The sequence below is a fragment of the Hemitrygon akajei genome, chromosome 28 (assembly GCF_048418815.1).
Source record: "Hemitrygon akajei chromosome 28, sHemAka1.3, whole genome shotgun sequence".
NCBI lineage: Eukaryota > Metazoa > Chordata > Chondrichthyes > Myliobatiformes > Dasyatidae > Hemitrygon > Hemitrygon akajei.
This window is the reverse complement of record NC_133151.1, coordinates 2,378,084-2,403,491: the sequence shown is the minus strand read 5'-3', so window position 1 is coordinate 2,403,491 and position 25,408 is coordinate 2,378,084. Positions and strand designations below refer to the sequence as shown.

The 25,408-nt window shown below is 39.8% G+C and overlaps 1 protein-coding gene across 1 annotated transcript in view; it reads left to right on the top strand.

Annotated features, from left to right (window-relative positions):
• Positions 1 to 11,947: 11,947 nt before the first annotated feature.
• top6bl (TOP6B like initiator of meiotic double strand breaks) overlaps positions 11,948 to 25,408 on the top strand; it is a 28,411-nt gene continuing 14,950 nt past the window's right edge. The window contains exons 1-5 of the mRNA XM_073031152.1: positions 11,948 to 11,978; positions 14,626 to 14,747; positions 17,411 to 17,521; positions 20,288 to 20,386; positions 24,611 to 24,740. Of these exons, the coding sequence (XP_072887253.1) occupies positions 11,948 to 11,978; positions 14,626 to 14,747; positions 17,411 to 17,521; positions 20,288 to 20,386; positions 24,611 to 24,740 (493 nt within the window). The remainder of the gene's footprint in view (positions 11,979 to 14,625; positions 14,748 to 17,410; positions 17,522 to 20,287; positions 20,387 to 24,610; positions 24,741 to 25,408) is intronic.

Genomic DNA, 25,408 nt, shown 5'->3' with positions numbered 1-25,408 from the left:
ATGGGGTAGTGTGGGTTTAGTACTTTTTTTAAAGGATTATATGGGTCGGCAAAACATGGAGTGCTGAAGGGCCTGTACTGTGCTGTGGTGTTCTATACCAGATATTGCAAGCAGAAAGACTGGCATAATTAATCTGTAGGCTGACGGATTGCTTCCTTTCTGGGATTGAAAATTTTGTGGGCTATTAACTTGTACATCAGCTTTTGTTCCACATTCATAAAAAAAGTGTTTGTTTCAACTGATGTTCGGTTCCTAGAATACCAAATTGCAGTATTTATCCTCACTGTACAATCCTCTCACTCTCTTGCAGTCTATAAGCCGCAGTTTTATTTTCTTTAATTATATAAGTAAGTACAAAATTATGCAAATCAAATCAAATTAACTTTTTTTTCTGAGAAGAGATGAAGAGCGTGCAGCTCACCCGCATTGTTGCCGACTCCACCCTGTGGCTGGGAAGTCTTTCTCTTTGTCTGTTCCCAATCAACTTGCAGAAGATGGAGTGTGTGGGCTGCTTGAAATGATACCAATAGTGGCAATCTGTCCTTGCCTCAAGAACTACCCCAACAAACCTGCTAGTGTGTCAAGCGTATCTGTATCCTTTCAGTAACGAGCACTTAGCTTGCGTGGATATACAGTAAATGGGACCTGGGTTTCTCTGCTAATGTGTTTTTTTTCCCTATGACGCTCTTTCATCGGTGTACTTTGTCCGCCGAATCTGTGGGGATGGACAGAAGCTTTGCCTTGGCATTCGGAGGCACAAATTCCTCTTGAACACTAGGCAGAAGTTGGCTTTGCCCAAACTGGTTTGCTTATCTCACATTTGAACTGTGGCTTTCTTCTTAGTTTCCCAGGCAACAATAATCCAAAATTTCTGCCAAGTGATCCCCAGCGTTATCTGGTCTCAGTCTTAGGACAGCTCCTCGGCAGCCTCATAGTGCCAGCAGCCCAGCTTCAATCTCCAATATCAAATGTGGAATACAGGTTTCCCCCGCTATCCGAAGGTAGAGCATTCCTATGAAGCTGTTTGTAAGCTGAAATGGCATAAAGCGAAGAAGCAATTACCATTAATTTATATGGGAAAAATTTCTGAGCGTTCCCAGATCAAACCAAGTAACACATAAAACCTAAAATAACACGAACATATAATAAAAGCAGGAATGATATGATAAATATACAGCCTATATAAAGTAGAAATATTGTATGTACAGTGTAGTTTCACTTATCAGAATTGGGAAGACTGCGAGCCAAAATCGATTTGGAGAAAAAAAAATCAGCACGTACATGCATGCACACGTACACGCATGAGCACACAACTGCCCGCACAAGGCTTCATGGTCATGGTCGGGGTAAACACACGTATAAAGAGGGCGTCTTTTTTTTCGTAAAAGTGAAAATCCTCTTTGGTTAGTGAAAACTGGTACTAATGTAGGTCTTTCATAACAGCGAGCCGTCATAAAGCAGACGTTCGAAAAATGGGGGGGGGGGGGCACCTGTATAAGTCTATGGCTTAATCTTACTCAAGAAGCTGATTCAGACTGTAGCAATGTCACCCAATACAACATGATCACAACACAACATAATCCCAATAAAGGTTCACAGACATAAAGAACTAATTGTTTCTCTTTCCACGGATACTGCCTGGCCTGCTGAATTGTCCTAGCCCTTTCTGTTTTACTTTCCAGAATTCCTTCGAAGTTCAAAGTAATGTATTATCAAAGTACATCTATGTCACCATATACTATAATGAGACTCATTTTCTTGTGGGCATACTCAATAAATCTATAGAATCAATGAAATACTGCACCAACTTGAGCGTTCAACCATTGCAAAAGACAACAAACTGTGAAAATACAAAAAGAAAGAAATGAGAATAATAAATAAATAAGCAATAAATAACTTTATCAGACTTTTTATTAATTAAAAAAGTACATATATATATAAACAAGAGGAGAATTATCTCAAATCTCTATCGATAACAATTCATATAAAAGGTAAAATAAACACTATCAAGATCATACATAGTATTAATATAATAGTATATAATAAAAATAAAATAATCAATTCTCCTCTTATCATTCCATGAAAAGAAGAAAAAAGATAAAGAAACTTTTATAATTTTTATATACATAAAAAACCCACTAAACAAAAAAAAGAAAAGGAGAAAAAAAGAGACCGGGCAGCCTCTACTGAGAGTAAAAGCAAGAAAAAAGATAAACTTTCCGATCAAATCCAAAGTTTTGAGAAAGTAACTGGAAGAGCAATAAATAAGCAATAAATATCAGGAACATGAGATGAAGAGTCCTTAAAAGTGAGTCCATAGGTTATCAAAATCAAAATAATTCTGCAGTTCTTTTGGTTTTCATTCTACCTACTCATCATGAACAATGACAATACTCTCAAATTTGACCATAAGACATAGGAGCAGATATAGGCTATTTGACTCATTGAGTCTGCTCTGTCATTCCAGCATGCTGATTTATTTTCCCTCTCCTACCTTCTCTGTAACCTCTGACGCCCTTAATTTGACAGTAAGTTGAGTAATTTCCTAAAATTGTCAAAGATATTGGATTTTCCCAATAAATGGACACCATGTGTTGTCCTAATGGACATTAATGACATTGACATTGAGTCACCAACTGAGGCATCTGTAAATTGACCTCTGTAAACTTCAGTCCTGAGGAGGGTCCCAGCCCGAAACATGGACTGTTCACTTTTTTACCACTGAAGTTGCCTGACCTGCTGAGTTCCTCCAGCATTTTGTGTGTGTTGCACAAGTACTTCAGTTTGTGTTCAGCACTGCTGGCATCGAGATTGTTAATACATTCTAAGTGATTGGGAGGAGGTTTATAAAATGTATAGAGTCTCATTCAAGACACTAAGAAACAAGTAATTTTCTACTTTCAGCAATCTGTACTCATTTAATTAAGAATTAAATATGAACAAAGTTGGTCACAATTATTTCATCCAAATTCCCTACCTAAATGGACACTGCGCATGTTGATGATATATGATGGGGAAATTTTCCCTCATTAGAACACAGGACATAGAACAGTACTGTACAATACAGACCTTTTGGGCAATAATGTTGTGCCACTCTTTAACCTACTCCAAGATCAATTTAACCCTTTCCTCCCACATAGCCCTGCAGCGGATAGTGAGGTCAGTTGAAGGGATCATCAAGGTCTCTCTTCCCGCCATCACGGACATTTACACTACACGCTGCATCCGCAAAGCAAACAGCATTATGAAGGACCCCACTCACCCCTCGTACAAACTCTTCTCCCTCCTGCCATCTGGCAAAAGGCACCGAAGCATTCGGGCTCTCATGACCAGACTGTGCAACAGTTTCTTTCCCCAAGCTGTTAGACTCCTCAATACCCAGAGTCTAGTCTCACACACACACACACACACACACACACACACACACACACACACACACACACACACACACACACACACACACACACACACACACACACACACACACACACACACACACACACACACACACACACACACACACACACTCCCTTTGCAATTTTTGCTCATTTCCTGCTAAAACATTGTTTACATTTACATCATTTATTATTATATTGTAATTTGCCCTTTACTGTGTCTATTATCTTGTTTATAAATTATTGTACAGTCTTGCACTGTTTTGTGCACTTTATGTAGTCCTGTGTAGGTCTGAAGTCTAATATGGTTTTGTGTTGTTTCATGTAGCACCAGGGTCCTGGAGGAACGTTGTTTCGTTTTTACTGTCTACTGTACCAGCAGTTATGGTTGAAATGACAATAAAAGCGACTTGAGATTTTCCTTTCCTCCATGTCCCTATCTACATCTCTAGATGTATATCTATCTCTACTATCACCCTGGCGGTGCATTTCATGCACCTACCTCTCTGTGTACGTGTAAAAGAAAGCTGCCTCTCTTAGCATAATTCATTTGGCACAAAAAAGCGAGGAAATGAGTGTGACAGTTGCCTTGGATGCAGAAAAAGCATTTGATAGATTGGAATGGGATTTTTTATTTAAGGTATTGGAAAAATATGTTAGGAAAATCTTTTATAAAATGGATTAAAACCTTAAATGTTAATCCTCAAGCTAAAGTAGTTACTAATGGTCAGATTTCAACACCATTTCGCTTAACAAGGTCAACTAGACAAGGTTGCCCATTATCACCTGCCCTATTTGTATTGGCGATAGAACCATTAGCTGAAATAATTAGAACAGATTCAGATATTATGGGCTTCAGAGTTAACCAAGAAGAATATAAGATTAATTTATTTGCTGATGATGTTCTGATTTATTTAACAAACCCATTGCAATCGCTGCAAAAACTATCTTTCAGATTGGAAGAATATGGGAAAATATCGGGGTATAAAGTAAACTGGGATAAAAGTGAAATTTTACCCCTTACCAAAGGAGATTATAGTCAATGTCGATCAGTAACTCAATTTCGATGGCCAATAAATGGGATAAAATATTTAGGTATAAGAGTCGATAATGATGTAAATAATTTATATAAACAAAACTATTTGCCATTATTAAAAAAAATAAAAGAAGATCTTGATAAATGGATGATGTTACCCATAACATTAATAGGTAGAGTTAATGCTGTAAAAATGAATATATTTCCTAGATTGCAATATTTATTCCAAACTTTACCAATACAACTGCCTCAGAAGTTTTTTCAAGAATTGAATTCATATGTGGAAAGGAAAGATGTCAAGAATATCATTGGAAAAATTGACATGTAAATTTGAATTAGGAGGGTTACAACTTCCAATTTTTAAGAATTATTATAAAGCAAATCAACTTAGATTTATTGCATCTTTTTTTGATGAAGAAAAACCGGCATGGATTAGAATAGAACTAGATAAGATAGGAGAAAATATACCAGAAGATTTTATATATAAATGGGAATCCAAATGGATATGGGAAAAGAAAGAATCTCTTATATTAAGATGTTTGATTGATTTATGGAATAAGGTAAATATGGACGATGAGATAAAGAAATCTTCATTAGCAAGAAGAACCTTAATTCAAAATAGGCTTATTCCTTTTACAATGGATAATAAACTTTTACATAACTGGTTTCAAAAGGGGATTAAATATATAGGTGACTGTTTTGAAGGAGGTGTATTGATGTCGTTTGATCAATTAAAAAATAAATATAAAATATCAAATAACACCCTTTTCTGTTATTTTCAATTAAAGGCCTATTTACGAGATAAACTGGGTCAAACAATGTTAATGCCAAAACCTAATGAAATAGAAATATTAATTCAAAAAGGAAAAATTTAAAAATTTACATCTTGTATGTATAATTTGATTCAAAAACAGGCAATTAAACCAGGAATTCATAAATCAAGACAAAAATGGGAATCTGATTTGAATATTAAAATTGATGGAAAAAATTGGTCAAGATTATGTTTTGATAGTATGATAAATACAATAAATGTCCGACTTAGATTAGTACAATATAATTTTTTACATCAATTATATATAACACCACAGAAAATAAATAGATTAAATTCAAATCTATCTGACCAATGTTTTCGATGTAATCAAGAAATTGGTATGTTTTTACATTCTACTTGGTCTTGTTTTAAAATTCAACCATTTTGGATAAATTTAAGACTTTTATTGGAACAAATTACTGGAGTACAACTCCCACATAGCCCAATATTATTTTTACTAGGTGACATTGAAAGGACAATACCGAAACTTAAATTGAATAAGTATCAGAAAAAATTTACAAAAATTGCATTGGCAGTAGCCAAAAAAGTTATTGCAGTTACTTGGAAATCAGACTTAAATTTAACTATGGATTGTTGGAATAATGAAATATATAGCTGCATTCCACTTGAAAAAATTACTTATAATCTAAGAAATAAATATGATATATTTTTGAAAATTTGGCACCCATATCTACAAAAGATAGGATTAAATATACAGGTCCTTTGAAGATAAAATTACAAAGCAATGGGGAAAATAAAAATAAAAATTAAAATTATTTTGAACTTCATGGAGCATGTGGGGATCCTCCGATATTCAGGCAATCTTTCTTTCTTTTTTTTTCTTTTTTTTTGTTACGGATTCAGCAACAATAAATATATGAGTGAGGCAGGGGTTTTTATAACAAATAACAACATTTATTAAACACTGAAAAACAAACCCCCAAAAGTAAACAAACCACTCACGTAACCGGAAATCAGCTGCTGTGCGGCAGCTTAAACAGTTCTTAAAGCAATGAAGCTTAAACAGTTCTTAAAGCGATGAAGCTTAAACAGTTCTTAAAAGTAGTATTGCAAAAGTTCAAAATGCTCACAGTCCATTTAAGGGAGAGACTTTTTAAAGATGATTTAAATTCTCCTTCACGTCGTCTTGCTGCAATTCCCAGTTGAACTACTTTTCCCACGAAGAATTTTATGAAGATGAAATGTAACGGCTTAAAGGCACTGACCTTTCCTTTACAAAACTGTACTCAATCCTTTCTGCTATTCACAGGGATTAACACGAGCACAGTCAACGAATTCCTTCCGAATGAGGATCCAAGGTTGAACCTGTTTCACCGTCGAAATTGACTTTCCTCGATCTTTTAACTCCCGAACTCCGATCTTCACTCTCCACTAATTCTCAACTAGCAGTATTATAAAGAAACTGCTGGCAATGACCTTTTAAACTTTCGGCATTAAATAAAACTCCACCTTTCAACCACACTGCGTCATAATATTAAATCATGCAGTGGCATGAAGTCAACATGGCAAATCCAGCCATGAACTGCCCCTCCTCACAGGGAGGGGTCCTCCTTTTATACCCTGTAAAAAAAACCTGTCACATGACCACTACTGGCTGGAAAATGACGTCACTCCACCATCACAAGACCATTACCTCAAGTCCAGTATAGCTTCAACACCTGTCACGTGACAAGTACACCACTGTCACGTGTCACGGGTATGTAACATTTTAGATAGGGGTTAAGGGGAGGGGGAGGGTCAATATTAATTTTTTTACTATTCTAATATTCCATTCATTCTATGTAATTCTCTTAAAAATGTAATAAAAAAAAACAAAAAAGAAGAAAACTGCCTCTAACATTCCCCTATACTTTCCTCCCAACACCTTAAAGTTATACCCTGGCTGTCCACTCGATCTCCGTCTCTTATCATCTTGTACATCCCTTTCAAATTACCTCTCATTCTCCTTTGCTCCCGAGCTCATTCATCCTATCCTCATACGGCATGCTCTCTAATCCAGGCAGCGTCCTGGTAAATCTCCTCTGCACATTATCTAAAGCTACATTGTCATATCTTTGTTAAATTTCTGATCCTTAGGGTTCTTGCGGAAGTCCAAAATAGCAAGCAGTCATAATTCCAAGATTTCAGTTTATTTTAGAGTACAAACAAACATACAAATACTAAGCAAACTAATTAAAGAGCTGAGAAACGATGCCAAGAGGGGAATTAATGCTAAGGGTTGCAAGTCAAAGGAATAAAGAAAAATAAAAGATGGTGCTTCTGAAAAATCTAGCTCTTATTTAGATATGATAAAGAAAATTCCTTAGATAGGAATAAATTATTTAATAGGCTACATAATTAACACAATTACATCACGCGGGTAACTCTGGAAAATGAGAAAAGGTGATAAACTGTTAGTTTAGCTGCTACACACACAAAATGCTGGTGGAACGCAGCATCTATAGGAAGAAGCACAGTCCTGACGAAGGGTCTCGGCCCGAAACGTCGATAGTGCTTCTTCCTATAGATGCTGCCTGGCCTGCTGCGTTCCACCAGCATTTTGTGTGTGTTGTTTGAATTTCCAGCATCTGCAGATTTCCTCGTGTTTGAGTTTAGCTGCTACACTGCTTTCTGCCAGTGAGTGTGAAAAATACATGAATTTGTTAAAAAGTGCAAATCTTATAAAAAGTATTATTAAGAAAAAGTGGTTTCCAACAGCATCTTTCCTATAATAAGTAACCAGAATAGAACACAACACTCTAATTAGAGTTTAATAATGGTGCAAAATTATGGCTCTTGAACTCAGTCCCCAACTATTGAAGGCTAACACACAATGTTCCTTCTTAATCACCCTATCAACTTGTGCTGCCACTTTGAGGGATCTATGGATGTGGACCCCAAGATCCCTCCACACTGCTAAGAATCCTGTTATTAACCCTGTATTTTGCCTTCCAAATCAGAATCAGGTTTAATATCACTGGAATATGTATTGTGAAATTTATTGTTATGCATTATAAAAACTGTAAATTACGGCAAGAAGTATATACTGTATATTAAAAAGGTTCTATTAAATAAGTAGTGCAATAAGAGAAAAGAAAGTAGTGAGGTAGTGTTGATGGGTTCAATGTCCATTTAGAAATCGGACGGCAGAGGGGAAGAAGCTGTTCCTGAATCGTTGAGTGTGTGCCTTCAGGCTCCTGTACCCCCTCCCTGATGGCAGAGGGGAAGAAGCTGTTCCTGAATCGTTGAGTGTGTGCCTTCAGGCTCCTGTACCTCCTCCCTGATGGCAGAGGGGAAGAAGCTGTTCCTGAATCACTGAGTGTGTACCTTCAGGCTCCTGTACCTCCTCCCTGATGGCGGAGGGGAAGAAGCTGTTCCTGAATCGCTGAGTGTGTGCCTTCAGGCTTCTGTACCTCCTCCCTGATGGCAGAGGGGAAGAAGCTGTTCCTGAATCGTTGAGTGTGTGCCTTCAGGCTCCTGTACCTCCTCCCTGATGGCAGAGGGGAAGAAGCTGTTCCTGAATCGCTGAGTGTGTGCCTTCAGGCTTCTGTACCTCCTACAGAAGAGAAGAGAGCATGGATGATGGGAGTCCTTAATTATGGGTAATGCCTTTCTGAGGCATTGCTCCTTGAAGGTGCCCTGGATGCTGGGGAGGCTAGTGCCCATGATGGAGCTGATGGAGTTCACGACTTCCGGCAGCTTATTTTGACTGTGTAATGCCCACTCCCCACTTCAGCCTGTGTGCACTGTAAACAAAAGTGAGAGGTGAATACCACCCTTGTGAGTTAGCGATTGGACCATATGGTGGACCTAGTAAAGGTCTGTCACTTTCTGTAAATGTTGTGAATATTCCAGTCATAGGAATTCTTTTTACCAAAGCTGGGCCTTATAAAGGAATCATTGTTTTTCAGGATCAGGCAGAACTTGAGGCACAAGATCAACCACCATCTTAATGAATGTCAGAGCTTGAAGAGACAAATGGCTTACTTGTCTCTTACTAGCTTTCTTAATTTTTTGTGTTTTTGAGATAATCTGACAATCACTTGGAATGGCAACATAGTGAATGGAAAACTATAGTTCTTTTGATAATTCCGTACTGTTAATCTCATAATGTTTCTGCAGGTCAATGGGAAAGGGGGAAGCATGTACAATGCAGACACTTGCTTAAACAGAACAGCACTCCTTGACTTGGTACATATATTTATATACGGACCAGCTGACCTGCCTGTATCATTCAAGGATGGTAAAAATCCCTTCTCATTCTTTATGGATCCATCCCACCTGGCAGACTGGAAGCATTATGAACAACATCTGACTCTAAACACAGACCAAAATATAGTGGAAGGAAAGTTTTGTTTCTTTTTTTAAAAACTCATTTGTTTATCAAAAGGTGATAGCTATTCTGCTTATGGACTGTACGTATTCCATCAAATGACGAGCATAAATACTAGTTATAACTGTAGCAAAGCTACTTGATGAAACCTCAGTCTTCTATTTCTACCAAGCCAAACCAATAGTTGTCGTCAGTGATCAGGATAGCATTCTCTAGTTGTTAGATTTTCACGCCATTTTTTTGTTACCAGCACCTTTTGTTTCCAGCGGTTATTCCACGAATGCATGCAGAATTTTAAATTCAGCTCCTTTTGGAGAGGAACATTAACTACATATTAAACATATTCGGTGGTGGGGAGTGGGTGGCACTTGCTGCACCAACCCTGGCCCTGCATGCTCATTATAACCCTTTTTCTCTGTGTGGTGTTGTTCCTTTGGTGTAATCCCATTTGTGGCCAAATGGGCCAAATATTAATATTAGAAGCTGACAATGTATTTTATTCAACTGTTGAGCCATCACATCCCCTAAATAATGATGATATACACAGCTGGTCCGCACATGTTCTCTTTCAACAGACCAGAGACCTGGGTGATTATTTCTTCTTTTCCCTCAGGAGCCCAATTCGTTACAACCCATTGGGCTTAAATAAGCTGACTATGCAGTTTAGGAATGCAATTTGGAACCTACTGGATTTGTAGAGACCACCTACTCGGGATTTCTTAAAAAAGAAGTCCCTGAAGCTAAAAATGAGCCAAACAGGGCAGTACAGGCCTTTTGGCCCACAGTACTGTGCCTACCTTTAACCTACTCCAACATCAATCTAATGTTCCCTCCCACATAGCCTTCCATTTCGCTTTCATCCCTGTGCCCAAGAGCCTCTTATTCTGCTAATCTTTTGCAAAGAGGCATTTAACAAAAATAATCATCATTCATCAAATTACTTCTGTTAACTTCTACCCAGTGATAAGATAGTCTAGTCAAGCCTCTTAGCTGTAATATTGGATTTGTGATTATTTTTGCTTTACTTAAATACCCCAGCTTTACTTTTATCATGACTGGAGACATTTGAGTGAAAAATACCCCTTTTTTAACTGTAATTACTATTACTAACAAAAATACTTCTGTCCTATGAATAGGCCTTTGCTCTGCATTTAAGCAATCCAATTTTAAGTTGATAACAAAAATTACCGACGATGCAATCTAGTCAGAATTCCCTGAACACTTATAATCAAATAATCAGCAAATTTGCTCTCGCTCCATGTTGGGCAAGTACAGTGCTATGCAAAAGTCTTAGGCTTTGTATACGTGCCTAAGACTTTTGCACAGTACTGTATATTTTTAAAAAAGTGCAAAAATAGAACCAGAAAATGTGAGGTGGTGTTTATGAGTTGGTTCATTGTCCATTCAGGGATCTAGTGGCAGAGGGGTAGAAACTGTTCTAAAATGTTGAAAGCTTAAAGAGAGACTTTTGCCAAAATCCCACATTGCAAATGAGAAAAACCAGATATTGAAAGCTCCATAACATATTGACCTCAGCCCTGAGTCCTTATTTTTGCAGTAATTTAGAATATCCCCAATGCTGTAAAAAGTATGACACTATAGCCATGGGTGGCTGTGGGATAGAGGAGTGGTCTGAGAGCAGGTGAATAGCATAGTGTGGAGTCAAAACAAGGTTCAAGGTTCATTTTATTGTCAAGGTATGCATGTGCTGTGTTGGCGTGTGGCCTAGTGGGCAAGGCATCAGACTAGTAATCTGAAGGTCACTGGTTCGAGCCTCAGCCGAGGCAGCGTGTTTGTGTCCTTGAGCAAGGCACTTAACCACACATTGCTCTGCGACGTCACCGGTGCCAAGCTGCTTGGGTCCTAGTGCCCTTCCCTTGGGCAACATCGGTGGCGTGGAGAGGGGAAGGCCTGCAGCTTGGGCAACTGCCGGTCTCCCATACAACCCCTACCCAGGCCTGCACCCTGGAAACTCCAGGCACAGATCCATGAGCTCTCGAGACCGACGGATGCCACCAATGCATGTGCAATACAACTCTGATATTTGTCCTGTTTATTATTTATTGTAATGCCTGCACTGTTTTGTGCACTTTATGCAGTCCTGGGTAGGACTGTGGTGGTTTACGTAGTTCAGTGTAGTTTTTGTATTGTTCATGTAGCACCATGGTCCTGAAAAACATTGTCTCGTTTTTACTATGTACTGTACCAGCAGTTATTGTCGAAGTGACAACTAAAAAGTGACTTGACTTGAAATACATGTGAAAGAGTAAAAGAAATAAAACTCGCAGACCCCAGAATCCCCACCCTCTCCCTGCAGAAAAAAACAGCAACAATAAAGAGTGATTACAATGTTATCTCGGGACCAAGTAGGCATGACTTGTGTCCAGAGGCTTTATATCGCAGGTATATGTCGTAAAATATATTTAAAAATACAAATTACAATAAGAAGTGTGTGTGTGTGTGTGTGTGTGCGTGCGTGCGTGCATGCGTGTGTGATGGCCTGTTTCCGTGCTGTAATTGTTATATGGTTACATAACATTTCACTGATGTCATTTCAACAATTTTACTTATTCAGATCTGTACACAGTTCACGTCATTCTTATTTCATCATGATGTCAACCGTGCAATTTTTAAACCTCCATTTATATAAGTTCACTCTGTCCATGAACTCCATACCTCTATACAGGCTATGTTTTGCAGGTGGAAGGCAGCCCATTGGATAAACTTGCCACTTACTGACTAATTATCCTGAAAATATCCAATCCCACTTCGGAAACTACAGCTACTGCCAGTACCCTGAAAGGGAAAACTATCAGTTAGCACGTACAGCTACTATGAATCAGTGTGCTGGTGCATGCACAGAATGTGATGTGAGTGTGAGGGGTCAGATTTCGGAAAGTGTGATCCATCCTGGACAAAATTATGCAACTGACCACTGGACCAGGCATAAATAATGGTCATTTCATTGAAGTGCTGGAATCCTTTAGATCCCTTGAGAGCATAGCACAGCACAGCACTGGAAGGGCCGTCTAGCCCAAGATATTTTGCCTATCTTGATGTCAATTTATACTAAATATCCTCCTCCGTATCATCCATGTTCCTCCATTCCTATGCAAGCTTTGCCTTTCCAAAAGTACATAATTCCCATCCCTCACTATCTTCTCCAATAGCTTCCCTAGCACTGAAGTGAGCCTCACTGGTCGACTTGCCTGGATTTCCCCTTTTTGAATAAAGGCACAACATTTGCCACTTTCTAGTACACCAGGACCTCACCTACTGCTATTGAGGACACAAAGATCCTTGTCAGATTTCCATGTTCACTCAAGGATAAAGGTGGGAATGTGTACTTGCAGTGAAGTGGCTGAGCACTCTGACATTCTCCCTTATCAGTTCTGCAACCCCTCCACCTATTTTACCTCCCTCTCTCTCACATCTAAAACAAGAAAACCTAGAAACATTGAGCAGCCAGTCTTGTCTCTCTGGCATCCAGGTCTCTGTATTGGCATCGTCTTAATTCCACGTCCTGAGTTAATCTTTCGTATCCGTAATACTCCTAGTGTTGAAATAAACACATTTTAACCCATAAGACACAGATATCTGTCTTAAAAATTATTATCTGAAAGAAATTGTTGACTTATTGATCTAAGCACATTTTAGAAGCCATTTGCTCTTTATGTATATGTATTATGCTGTAGGATTAGCCTGCCCAGATATCAGTTTCACTGTTCAATCAACACTGGAAGATGGCTGGTCGGAACGTGGTGGAACCCAGGAGCAGACGGTCCTTCTTTTTCTCTTCATTAAGTACTGGGACGACTTTCACTTGGAGCTGTTGGATATAATTGGTATTTTTACAAAGCTTATTCTTTGAGCTTCTTTTGGATTCAACATTAATTATTGCCACATTTGTCAGATTCCTTCCTTGTTTTTATCTGCCCCCGGTAACACCAAGAAACTATGGTGATTCTATGCAACACACAAAATGCCGGAGGGACTCAGCCAGTCAGGTCTATGGAAATTGAATAAACAGTGGACCTTTCAGGCCAAGAGCCTTCCCCAGTTCTGAAGAAGGGTCTTGGCTCTAAACGTTGACTGTTTATTCATTTCCAAGAAGGGTCTTGGCCCGAAACGTCGACTGTTTATTCACTTCCATAGATGCTGCCTGACCTGCTCTGAGTTCCTCCAGCATTTTGTGTGTGTTGCTTTGGATTTCTGGCATCTGCAGACTCACTTGTGTTTATGTATTGTGATTCTAACTGGCTGGGTGTCTTTACCAAAGATGTGCTGGTTAGAAGGTTAACTAGCTCCTAGAAATTGTCCCTAATGTAGGGAGGTGGAAAGAAATTGGGAGATGACAGGCATAACAGACTGAAAAGGTTTCTCTGTAATAAGTGGGGGATAAGGGACTGTTTTGAGAGCTGGCATAGTCTTGATGGATTGAATGGCCTTCTTCAATCATTATGGAAAAAATATACATATATTGTTTATGAAGATCAGAGCTGAGTGGGACCTAATTTTGGGGTGAGAAGGTGTTTAAACTTTCATCTCAGAGACCTTTTGGAAATGGTTTTATAGTTTGATTATGACTGTTAGATAAGGTAGTCTTATATTTTGACGACTTCTTCTAGGAGCAGCCGTTCTTTTTGCTGTTTTAATTGTTTATGAAAGAATGCGAAATAAAGAGCAAGGTACTGACAGCGAAACTCTGCATGGAGTTACCTGGTTGTCACCCTATTTGTTTTAATGAATTGTTATTGCCATAAGAATGCCAGTTTTAACCATTCAATAATGACTGTAAGGCAACACACACAAAATCTGGAAGAACTCAGCTGTTCAGGCAGCATCGATGGAGATGAAATAACAGTTGATATTTCGGGCCCAGAGCCTTCATCAGGACAGATGAAGGGACTCGGCCTGAAATGTCAACTGTTTGTTCATCTCCATTGATGCTGCCTGACCAGCTGAGTTCCTCCAGTATTATGCGTGTGTCGCTTTGGATTTCCAGATTTTCTCGTGTTCACAATAATGACTCTAATTCTTTCATGAATAGGAGGACAACAAATTGTTGTTGAACATTTGGATCAGATTCTTAACTGTAATAAAGAGGTTGTAAGGGAATGCATTCAACCTGTACTTCGTAAAGTCCTGGATGAATACGTACAGCTAAGGAAGGTATTTGTAAACTATATAAGAGAAAATAACATGTATGCTTGACATCCTAATAGTGGCTTGACCAGATAGTTAAAAACAACATAGAAAACAAGATATAACTTTTTATTTTGCACCTTCTAGCAAATTACCTTGTTAGTACAAATATGATTCGACTGCCAAATCAAACCAGAAGTTAGTGTTATTAAATTAGCTTTATTTGTCACACGTACATCAAAACGTTGAAACGTACAGTGCAGCGTGTCGCTTTGCATCAACAGGACAGTCTGAGGATGTTCTGGGGGCAGCTCGTAATTGTCGCCATGCCTCCAGCGGCAACATAGCACACCCCCGATTCAGCAACCCTAACATGTACACCTTTGAAATAATGGGAGGGAACTGGAGTATACAGAGGGGACCCATGAGTTCTCAGGGAGAACGTAGATACTCTTTACAGGCAGTGGAGGGAATTGAACCCCAATCGCTGATACTGTAAAACGATTACGCTAACCATTAACCCCTCCTTTAATATTTCACATTGGGAGTTTACCAAATCTAATGATTATCAAACCTTCTGTGCAATATCAAGATGTGTTCTGTTAACCGCTGCTTGAACAATTTAAAGAGAATTGCAAACTCAGCTTTAATGCAACGTAGCTACAGTAGGTTGAACAAGTTAGGTCTTTATTCTTTGGAGCGTAGAAGGTTGAGGGGGGACTTGATAGAGGTATTTAAAATTATAAGGGGAATAGATAGAGTTAACGTGGATAGGCTTTTTCCATTGAGAGTGGGGAGATTCAAACAAGAGGACATGAGTTGAGAGTTAAGGGGCAAAAGTTTAGGGGTAACACGAGGGAGAACTTCTTTACTCAGAGAGTGGTAACTGTGTGGAACGAGCTTCTAGTAGAAGTGGTAGAGGCAGGTTCGATTTTGTCATTTAAAAACAAATTGGATAGGTATATGGACAGGAAAGGAATGGAGGGTTATGGGCTGAGTGCAGTTTGGTGGGACTAGGTGAGAGCAAGCGTTCGGCACGGACTAGAAGGGGGCGAGATGGCCTGTTTCTGTGCTGTAGTTGTTATATGGCTATATAGTTATAGTTGTACCAATGTCAAAATGAACTGCTGTTTTGCACTGAGCTAAAATCTACCATTCCAATCTTGAGGAAACTATTAAGCACCACCTAATTCGTAATGCTCTGCAGTATTCTGGCATGTTGGGACTTTAAATGACAGATATTTCACACTATTTGATGTTATTCTTATTAATATCCCAAGAGATTTTCAATTAATGCTTTTACGTACTGTGATAATTACTTACAGTTCTCTTAGAAATATTTCAGTGAACTCACTAAGTTTAAAGAGAGTGGAGGAACTGGGTCTGGTAAATTGAGAGGAAATGTGGGAACCACTGCCCCGAGAGTTAGCATGGAAACTGTTGTAATATGAACAAAGTCACCAGAGAGGCATTGAAGCTAACATATGCAGAAGTGTTTTATTTTACAAAATGAGACACTTTCGGAGGAAGAGGCCTGTTTGAGCCAATATTACATGACTTTTTTTTTAATGCTAAAGATCAAAGGTAACAGCAGTACAATTCAAAATGCTGGTGGAACGCGGCAGGCCAGGCAGCATCTATAGGAAGAAGCACTGTCGACGTTTCGGGCCGAGACCCTTCGTCAGGATTAGCTGAAAGAAAAGATAGTAAGAGATATGAAAGTAGGAGGGGGAGGGATGAAGCCACACTCAGGTTGGAGGAACAACACCTTATATACTGTCTGGGTAGCCTCCAACCTGATGGCATGAACATTGACTTCTCTAACTTCCGTTAATGCCCCTCCTCCCCTTCTTACCCCATCCCTGATTTATTTATTTTCACCCCTCCCCCACCTTTTTTCCTCTGCCCATCACTCTGCCTGTTCTCCATCTCCCTCTGGTGCTCCCCTCCCCCTTCCTTTCTCCCGAGGCCTCCCGTCCCATGATCCTTTCCCTTCTCCAGCTCTGTATCCCTTTTGCCAATCACCTTTCCAGCTCTCAGCTTCACCCCACCCTCTCCGGTCTTCTCCTATCATTTTGCATTTCCCCCTCCACCTCTTACTTTCAAATCTCTTACTATCTTTCCTTTCAGTGAGTCCTGATGAAGGGTCTCGGCCCGAAACATTGACAGTGCTTCTTCCTATAGATGCTGCCTGGCGTGCTGCGTTCCCCCAGCATGTTGTGTGTGTTGCTTGAATTTCCAGCATCTGCAGACTTCCTCGTGTGAGCAGGACAATTCTATAGTTACAATGTACCTACAATGCTTCCTTTGAATTACATATAGTTTTCACACACCTCCTTCTTTGCAGCCACACTCCAGACATCCAAAATGAGTGTTAATTAGAATTGTATTTTTCAATTAACTGGTGTCCTCAGCTCCATGAAACTATTGTCCAGGGCTGTATTATAAATGTAATCTACAGTCCACATTCAGGTCTAAAGAATGGTTGTTGAAGTTAATATTTGCTATATAACCATCCAGAATGTGCCCTAACAGAAACTAGGCTTCTGGATAAGCCAGCTGCCAAGCCATTAGGATTTTAGAGTAGTCCATAGCAAAGTGCTGGAGTGTCCTGTATTTGGTTTTACTGTTTTGACTGATATTCTCCAATTGCCGTGCTCTCAGACATTATTGAGATTTTCTCTCCTTAGAATCAGAGAAGAGTGCAGACTGCTACCCATATCATCTATGATGCCATTCAGAGTATCGTATCATGCAGCACCAATCATGGCTTTAGAACCAGGTCCCTTCAGCTCTTGCAGGTATGTACTGGGACCCTTCAGTGTGGCTGGAACATTCAATTTAGCAAACAGATTCTGAAAGTGGTACAAAGACTGAAATAAACTACTCTATCTTAAATAGAGAGGACATCGCTATTACTCCCTAGGGCAGCCAGTCTATTGACAGGTGAAGGCTGACAGAACGAGTTCAGTCCATCAGCCCTACCAGGAAGCTGTTGTGAGAGAACCCAATATAAGAGCTACAAATCTTCCTACAGTAGCTGCAGCATCATTCACCAGATGAGAATAGGTCCGCTCTCTGATTTTCCTTTGGGCTTCAGCTTGAGGTCTCTTTGGCTCTCTGCAGTGGCAGCACCTGGAACCCGTTTCTTTGTGATGAGTGGACGGACACCGTGAGGATGCTGAATTCCTTGAGACTTAGCTCAGATCTGTTGTACAGCAAGTATTGTACCATCAAAGAGGTATTGAGAAATACCTGCTGTCAGGGGTGTTAGTAGAGGCAGATACGTTAAGAGACTTTTAGATAGACACACAGATGAAAGGAACATGGAGGATTATGGGGGTGGGAAGGAGTAGGTTAAAAGGTTGGCACAACATTGTTGGCCAAAGGGTCTGTACTGCTGCTTGTTATAAAACTAGGTCCTTCAGTCTAGATAAGGAGGCTCGAAGTTTTCGGACGGACTCAGAGACTGCTGTCGTCGGGTACTTCCGAGGCATTAATTGTCAGCCCCTGGAAGTCTGCTGCCTGATGATCGGACTATTGGAGTCGATCGGGACTTTGAGACTTTTTTTAAAACCGCGTCCATGGTCTGTGTTTATCGAATTACGGTGTTGTTTTGCACTGCTGCAACTATATGCTATAATGATGTGGTTTTGTCGGTGTGAATCTTGGTTTGTCCTTTTTTTTATTTTGTGATATCACTCCGGAGGAACATTGTATCATTTCTTAATGCATATGCATTTCTAAATGACAATAAACAAGGACTGAGTGTCCTCATAATCTAATCTAATGTTAACATAAGAACATAAGGAATTGGAGCAGGAGTCGGCCATCTGGCCTGTCGAGCCTGTTCCGCCATTCAATAAGATCATAGCTAATCTGGCCATGGACTCATCTCCACCTACCTGCCTTTTCCCCATAACCCTGAATTCCCCTACTATGCAAAAATCTATCCAGCCTTGTCTTAAATATATTTACTGAGGTAGCCTCCACTGCTTCATTGGACAGAGAATTCCACAGATTCAGTTCACCACTCTCTGGTTGCAATGCCATCTGGTTTGGAGGGGCCACTGCACAGGATCAGAAAAAGCTACAGAGGGCGTAACCTCAGCCAGTTCCATCATGGGCACTATTTTCTCCACCATCAAGGACAACTTCAAAAGCTGATGCCTTATACAGGCAATATCCATCATTAGGGATCCCCATCACCCAGGACACACCCTCTTCTCATCAGAGAGGAGGCACAGGAGCCTGAAGACAAACACTCGCCATTTTAGGAACAGCTTCTTCCCCCTCCACTGTCGGATTTCTGAATGGGACAATGAACCCGCAAACACTACCTCACTACTTTTGCTTTTTTTTACACAAATTTTTAAAAATATATACTTTTTGTATTTTATGTATTGCTGCAGCAAACAACAGATTTCACGACATATGTCAGTGATAGTAAACCTGAGTCTGGTTCTGAATTTCTGTTCTTGATTGACTTACTGATGACCCTGAAGAAGGTGTTCCCACAGCCAAAGACCTCACTTTAAGGATTCTTTATCTCATCATTTCATGTTCTCATTATTTATTGCTATTTATTGATATTTGCATTTACACAGTTTGTTGTCTTCTGCACTCTGGTTGATCTTTCTTTGATCCTGTTATAGCTACTATTCTATTGATCTGTGAGTATGCCCTCAGAAAAACTGAATCTCAGGGTTGTATGTGGTGATGTATACATACTCTGATAATAAAGTTTAACTTTGAACGCGGTGGGTGCTGGAAGGCTGGTAATTTAAAACCAGAGGACAGAGGGCTGGATACATTTCTTCAACAGGGGAGTGAATCTTTAAAATTCTCCTCTTTGGATGATTTGGAATTTTTGTAGTTAAGCACTTTTCAAACTAAGATTAATTGCAATTATAATCAAGGGTTGGTATTTAAAATTATGAGGGGGATAGATAGAGTTGACGTGGATAGGCTTTTTCCATTGAGAGTAGGGGAGATTCAAACAAGAGGACATGAGTTGAGAGTCAGGGGGCAAAAGTTTAAGGGTAGCACGAGGGGGAATTTCTTTACTCAGAGAGTGGTAGCTGTGTGGAACGAGCTTCCAGTAGAAGTGGTAGAGGCAGGTTCGGTATTGTCATTTAAAGTAAAATTGGATAGGGATATGGACAGGAAAGGAATGGAGGGTTATGGGCTGAGTGCAGGTTGGTGGGACTAGGTGAGAGTAAGTGTTTGGCACGGACTAGAAGGGCCGAGTTGGCCTGTTTCCGTGCTGTAATTGTTATATGGTTATATGGAAACATTCAGTTGAAAAAAAAATCACCCGTGATTCTTCTAAATGGTGGAGCCTCAAAGTGTTGTGTGGATTACTGCTGCTCCTATTTCTTGTTTTGACTATCTGCTTCCAGTGGTTTTTCTATAGCGCTGCAGTTGAAATTAAGTACGCTGTTAGTACAGCAAGATATTGCAGGGTAAATAAAGTATGCCATATTTCAACCATATTTCTCCAACAAGCTTAAATGACTATAGATATAGTTCGACTTTACAATATGCTGTGGTTTTATTTTGCCTAGGTCTCGCACACACAGGAAATGAAGACATCACTCCAGAGTCTGTTACAAAACGTGATACAGAATCGATTTCTCTCAAGCCGAGGCTGCAACATAAAGCAAGTATGTTCCTGAATCCAAAAGCAAATTGCTGGAAACTTGAAACAAAAAACAAAAGATGCCAGAAGCAGTAAGGCAGCATCTTTAGAGAGAGAAAAACAGTTAACATTGCCGGGGATCGCCTTTTGTTAGTTCTGTTGAAGGGTCAAGCATGTCATTGGCCTGATATAATAAACATGTTTTCCTCTCACCACGGATGGTGTCTAACCTGTTGATTATTTCCAGATTTTACTGTTTTTATGCACTTCAATAAGTTGAGAATTAATTACAACTTGATTCCGAGAATGAAAGGGTTATTATACGAGGAATGTTTGCTATCCCTGGGTCTGTTCTCACTGGAATTTAGAAGGATGAGGGGGAATCTCATAGAAACCTTTCGAATATTGAAAGGCCTAGAGAGGGTAGATGTGGAAAGGATGTTTCCCATGGAGGGGGAGTCTAGGACAAGAGTCTAGGACAGCCTCAAAATAGAGGGGGAGTCCAGTTAAAACAGTGATGAGGAGAAACTTCTTTAGCCAGAGAGTGGTGAATTGGTGGAATTTATTACCACAGGCAGCTGTGGAGGCCAAGTTATTGGATGTATTTAAGGCAGAGCTTGATAAGTTTTTGATTGGGCACAGCGTCAAAGATTATGGGGAGAAGACCAGGGAGTGGGGCTAAGGAGGGGAAAACAAGGATAAGCCATGATTGAATGGCGGAGTAGGCTTATTGGGCCAAATGGCTTAATTCTGCTCCTATGTTTTACGGTCTTAAGGTCTAAGTTAGTTATGTTTTGCTGGCTTGCTTCTTTCTTAGTTATTTTTAACAGTTCCTAATCAAAGTTCAAAGTAAATTTCATTATCAAAGTACACATATGTCACCTCATACAACCCTGTGACTCATTTTCCTGTGGGCATACTCAACAAATCTACAGAATAGTAACTATAAAGGATCAATGAAAGATTAACCAGATTGCAGAAGACAACAAACTGTAAAAATGAATAAATTACAATAAATAGAAACATAGAAAGCCTACAGCACAGTACAGGCCCTTCAGCCCACAAAGCTGTGCCGAACATGTCCTTACCTTAGACCTACCTAGGCATACCCATAGCCCTCTATTTTTCTAAGCTCCATGTATCCATCCAGGAGTCTCTTAAAAGACCCTATCATTTCCACCTCCACTACTGCCGCCGACAGCCCATTCCACACACTCACCACTCTCTGCCTAAAAAACTTACCCCTGACATCTCTGTGCCTACTTCCAAGCACCTTAAAACTGTGCCCTCTCGTGCTAGCCATTTCAGCCCTGGGAAAAAGCCTCTGACTATCCACACGATCAATGGCTCTCATTATATTGTACACCTCTATCAGGTCGCCTCTCATCCTCTGATCTCTCAACCTATTCTCATTATGCATGCTCCCCAATCCAGGCAACATCCTTGTGACTCTCCTCTGCACCCTTTCTATGGTTTCCACATCCTTTCTGTAGTGAGGCAACCAGAACTGAGCACAGTACTCCAAATGGAGCCTGACCAGGGTTCTATATAGCTGCAACATTACCTCTCGGCTCTTAAACTCAATCCCATGATTGATGAAGGCCAATGCACGGTATGCCTTCTTAACCACAGAGTCATGAGATAAAGAGTCCTTAAAGTAAGATCAATGGTTGTGGGAACATCTCAATGGATGGACAAGTCAGTGTAGTTATCTCCTTTTGTTCAAGAGTCTGGTGGTTGTGGGGTCTAATCCTCATGATCTGACTATACTAGTCTGATGTGATATGACATCACATCTGTTATGTGAACAAACTGAAAGGGTAATTCATAGTCTTGAAAAAGCCACCAAATTTCCTACAAGATTACGTTTGCTGTTCATTGAGTTCCTTCATCTTTACTTAATTTCATATCCCTCAGAAACTACGTGATTGGACACTAATTACGTATAAGTGATGGATGCTGCCCAGTCCATCACTAGCAAAGCTCTCCCCACCGCTGAGCACATTTAAGAGGAGTGCTGCCACAGGAAAGCAGCATCCATTATCAAGTACCCCCACCATCCATACCATGCTTTCTCTTCTTTTTTGTTTAGAGATAAGCACAGTTAACAGGCCCTTCTGGCCAATGTGGCCGTACCATCGAATTACACCCATGTGACCAATTAATCTACTAACCTGCATATCTTTGGGACGTGAGAGGAAATAGTAAACACCCCGAGGAAACCCATACAGTCACGGGGAGAACTGACAAACACCGGCAGGAATTGAACCCAGGTCGCTGGTGCTGTAAAGCGTTCATGCTAACCGCTACACTACCGGACTGCCCAATTTACACATTGGCTGTTTGTTAGTCAGCATTTATGTAAAGTTGTTAATAACTTCCATTGAATTTCTTTATTTTCCTGAAAATGCCTGCAAAAAATGCATCTGAAGGCAATATATTGTAGGAGCCACGTACCTATTTTCTGTCTGCCTGTGTATTGTGCAGTATTTTGTATTGCACATTTCTTTTTCAATCTTTTTATAATTATTATTAATATCAATATAATAAGATTAATACATAGATAATGGGATTACAAACATACACATTTCAACTGAACATGAAAGAATACATAAGCAATAGTTACAATATAAATGAGTCTTCCCAAATCATGGACGATACAAGTAACATATAAACAAAGCAAACCTAGGTATATCATAATATATATTTTAAAAAAACAGAAAAGAGAAAAAGAAAAAAAAATTATGCAAGAAAAACTAATCTAACAATCTAATAACTAATAAGGAAAAAAAAGAAAAAAGGGAAAAAATAATGAAAAAAAAGGGCTGTTTATAATATCTAACAAAAATACAAAATCATCAGTGTCGTCAACTCCGATCCTCTCAACATATGTAAAATCAAAACTGGAAAAACAAATAGGCTTGGAACAGGGTCACATTACATCATATGAAAATATTGAATAAATGGTCTCCATATCTTTTCAAATTTAATAGAAGTATCAAATACAACACTTCTAATTTTTTCTAAATTTAGACATAACATAGTTTGAGAAAACCAATGAAATACAGTAGGAGGATTAATTTCTTTCCAATTCAACAAAATAGATCTTCTAGCCATTAATGTAAGAAATGCAATCATTCGACAAGCAGAAGAGGATAAGTATTGCACATTTATTATGGGTAATTTGTCATGTGGGTTTGTGGCGTAGAAGCGAATGAGTATAGTTATATATTCACGTTTTGTCTAAGTTCAGTTTGGTCTTTTAGAGCCAGGGAGTTGGCCGGGGAGGACCTTTTCTGGTTCCCACTAACACTATCGCAACCGCCAGATCGCTATTATATAGTTATTAGACTTCTTATTTTGTTACATTGCTAGTTTTAGTTTTGTTAGATTTTATCGTTGCATGATTGTTCATCTTTGCTGGTTTCTTAATAAAGACCATGAGACCATAAGACAAAGGAGCAGAAGTCAGCCATTCGGCCCATCGAGTCTGCTCCGCCATTTCATCATGAGCTGATCCAATCTCCCCTTTAGTCCCATTCCCCCGCCTTCTCACCATAACCTTTGATGCCCTGGCTACTCAGATACCTATCAATCTCTGCCTTAAATACACCCAATGACTTGGCCTCCACTGCCGCCCTTGGCAACAAATTTCATAGATTCACCACCCTCTGGCTAAAAATTTTTTTTCACATCTCTGTTCTGAATGAGCGCCCTGCAATCCTCAAGTCATGTCCTCTCGTACTAGAATCCCCCACCATGGGAAACAACATTGCCACATCCTTTCAACTGTCCATGCCTTTCAACATTCAAAATGTTTCTATGAGGTCCCCCCTCATTCTTCTAAACTCCAAGGAGTACAGTCCAAGAGCGGTCAAAAGTTCCTCGTATGTTAACCCTCTCATTCCCAGAATCATTCTAGTGAATCTTCTCCGAACCCTCTCCAATGTCAGCACATCCTTTCTTAAATAAGGAGCCCAAAACTGCTCACAGTAAAGGATCGAACATACTCGTTTGAACTTTGGAACTTTGGTACTGTGGAAAGCACGTCATACAGTGTCAACCCTCATGCTTAGTCTCTGAGTGGTTGTGGTTGGTTTTCCAGTAACTGTTACATAGGTGGTAACATTTATGTGCTTTGACTTTGATATATAGTCACGTGATTTTGCTTTGGCAATTAGGATTGATTTTCGTTAATGTTCAGGAAGTCTGGCTGCACTGGATTAACATGATCGGCATTTAATTTAAGGTTCAATCAGACGATGGTGACCGTGCAAACTCTAGCAGTGACTCAGCTATTCCAGAAGCCAGTCAGGAGAATCTGTGTGAAACAGACAACTTCCAGATGATTTACTCAGAGCCTGAAGGCTCTGTCTCAGGTACAAACGGATCTATTTAATCTGTGCCCAAACCTCTCTGAACCCCTCTACGTCTCTCTAAAACGTGTTCATCTTCCTTTTGGTTTACTTGATCCTAGCTCTCACTTACCTCCCTCCGAGTCAGCCAGATAACACTGCGGCTATGTAGCCTGTAGACAAACAACCTGGCAGTGCATGTTCCAGATAATGTTGGTAGCTTTTGCTAGTACATCTTGTTTTCCACTTTATAATTCTTTTAATGCCAGCGTGTTCCCCAGCCACAAATACAGGCCAGGGACTTAGCAGAGGGGGTTATGTAAATGTCCTTGTTAGTATGAGGTATTCAATAACAGTGTGCGGGCCAAGGTGGGGGAAAAGGAGAAGTTGTAGCATGCTTTTCCTTTCCCATTTGTGAGGATATATTTGTCACCTATTCAATGCTTCTAAGTTCGTGGTAGCTTCCTGAGACAGTAAGACTCGCCAAAAACACCCAATACCCGCTACTAACCCGTAGTCATCACCATGTGACATTATGGGGCCTGTGTCTCACTTGTGTTTAGCTCATGAGCTGTGGGCACCAAGAGGGAACCCTGCTCTAGCTCAGTGATTGCAGGAGGGCCGGATGTTGGTTGTTTCCTGTACTAGTCACCTGCCTTTTGCCGTCAGGAATCGGAGGAGATGGGAGTTGG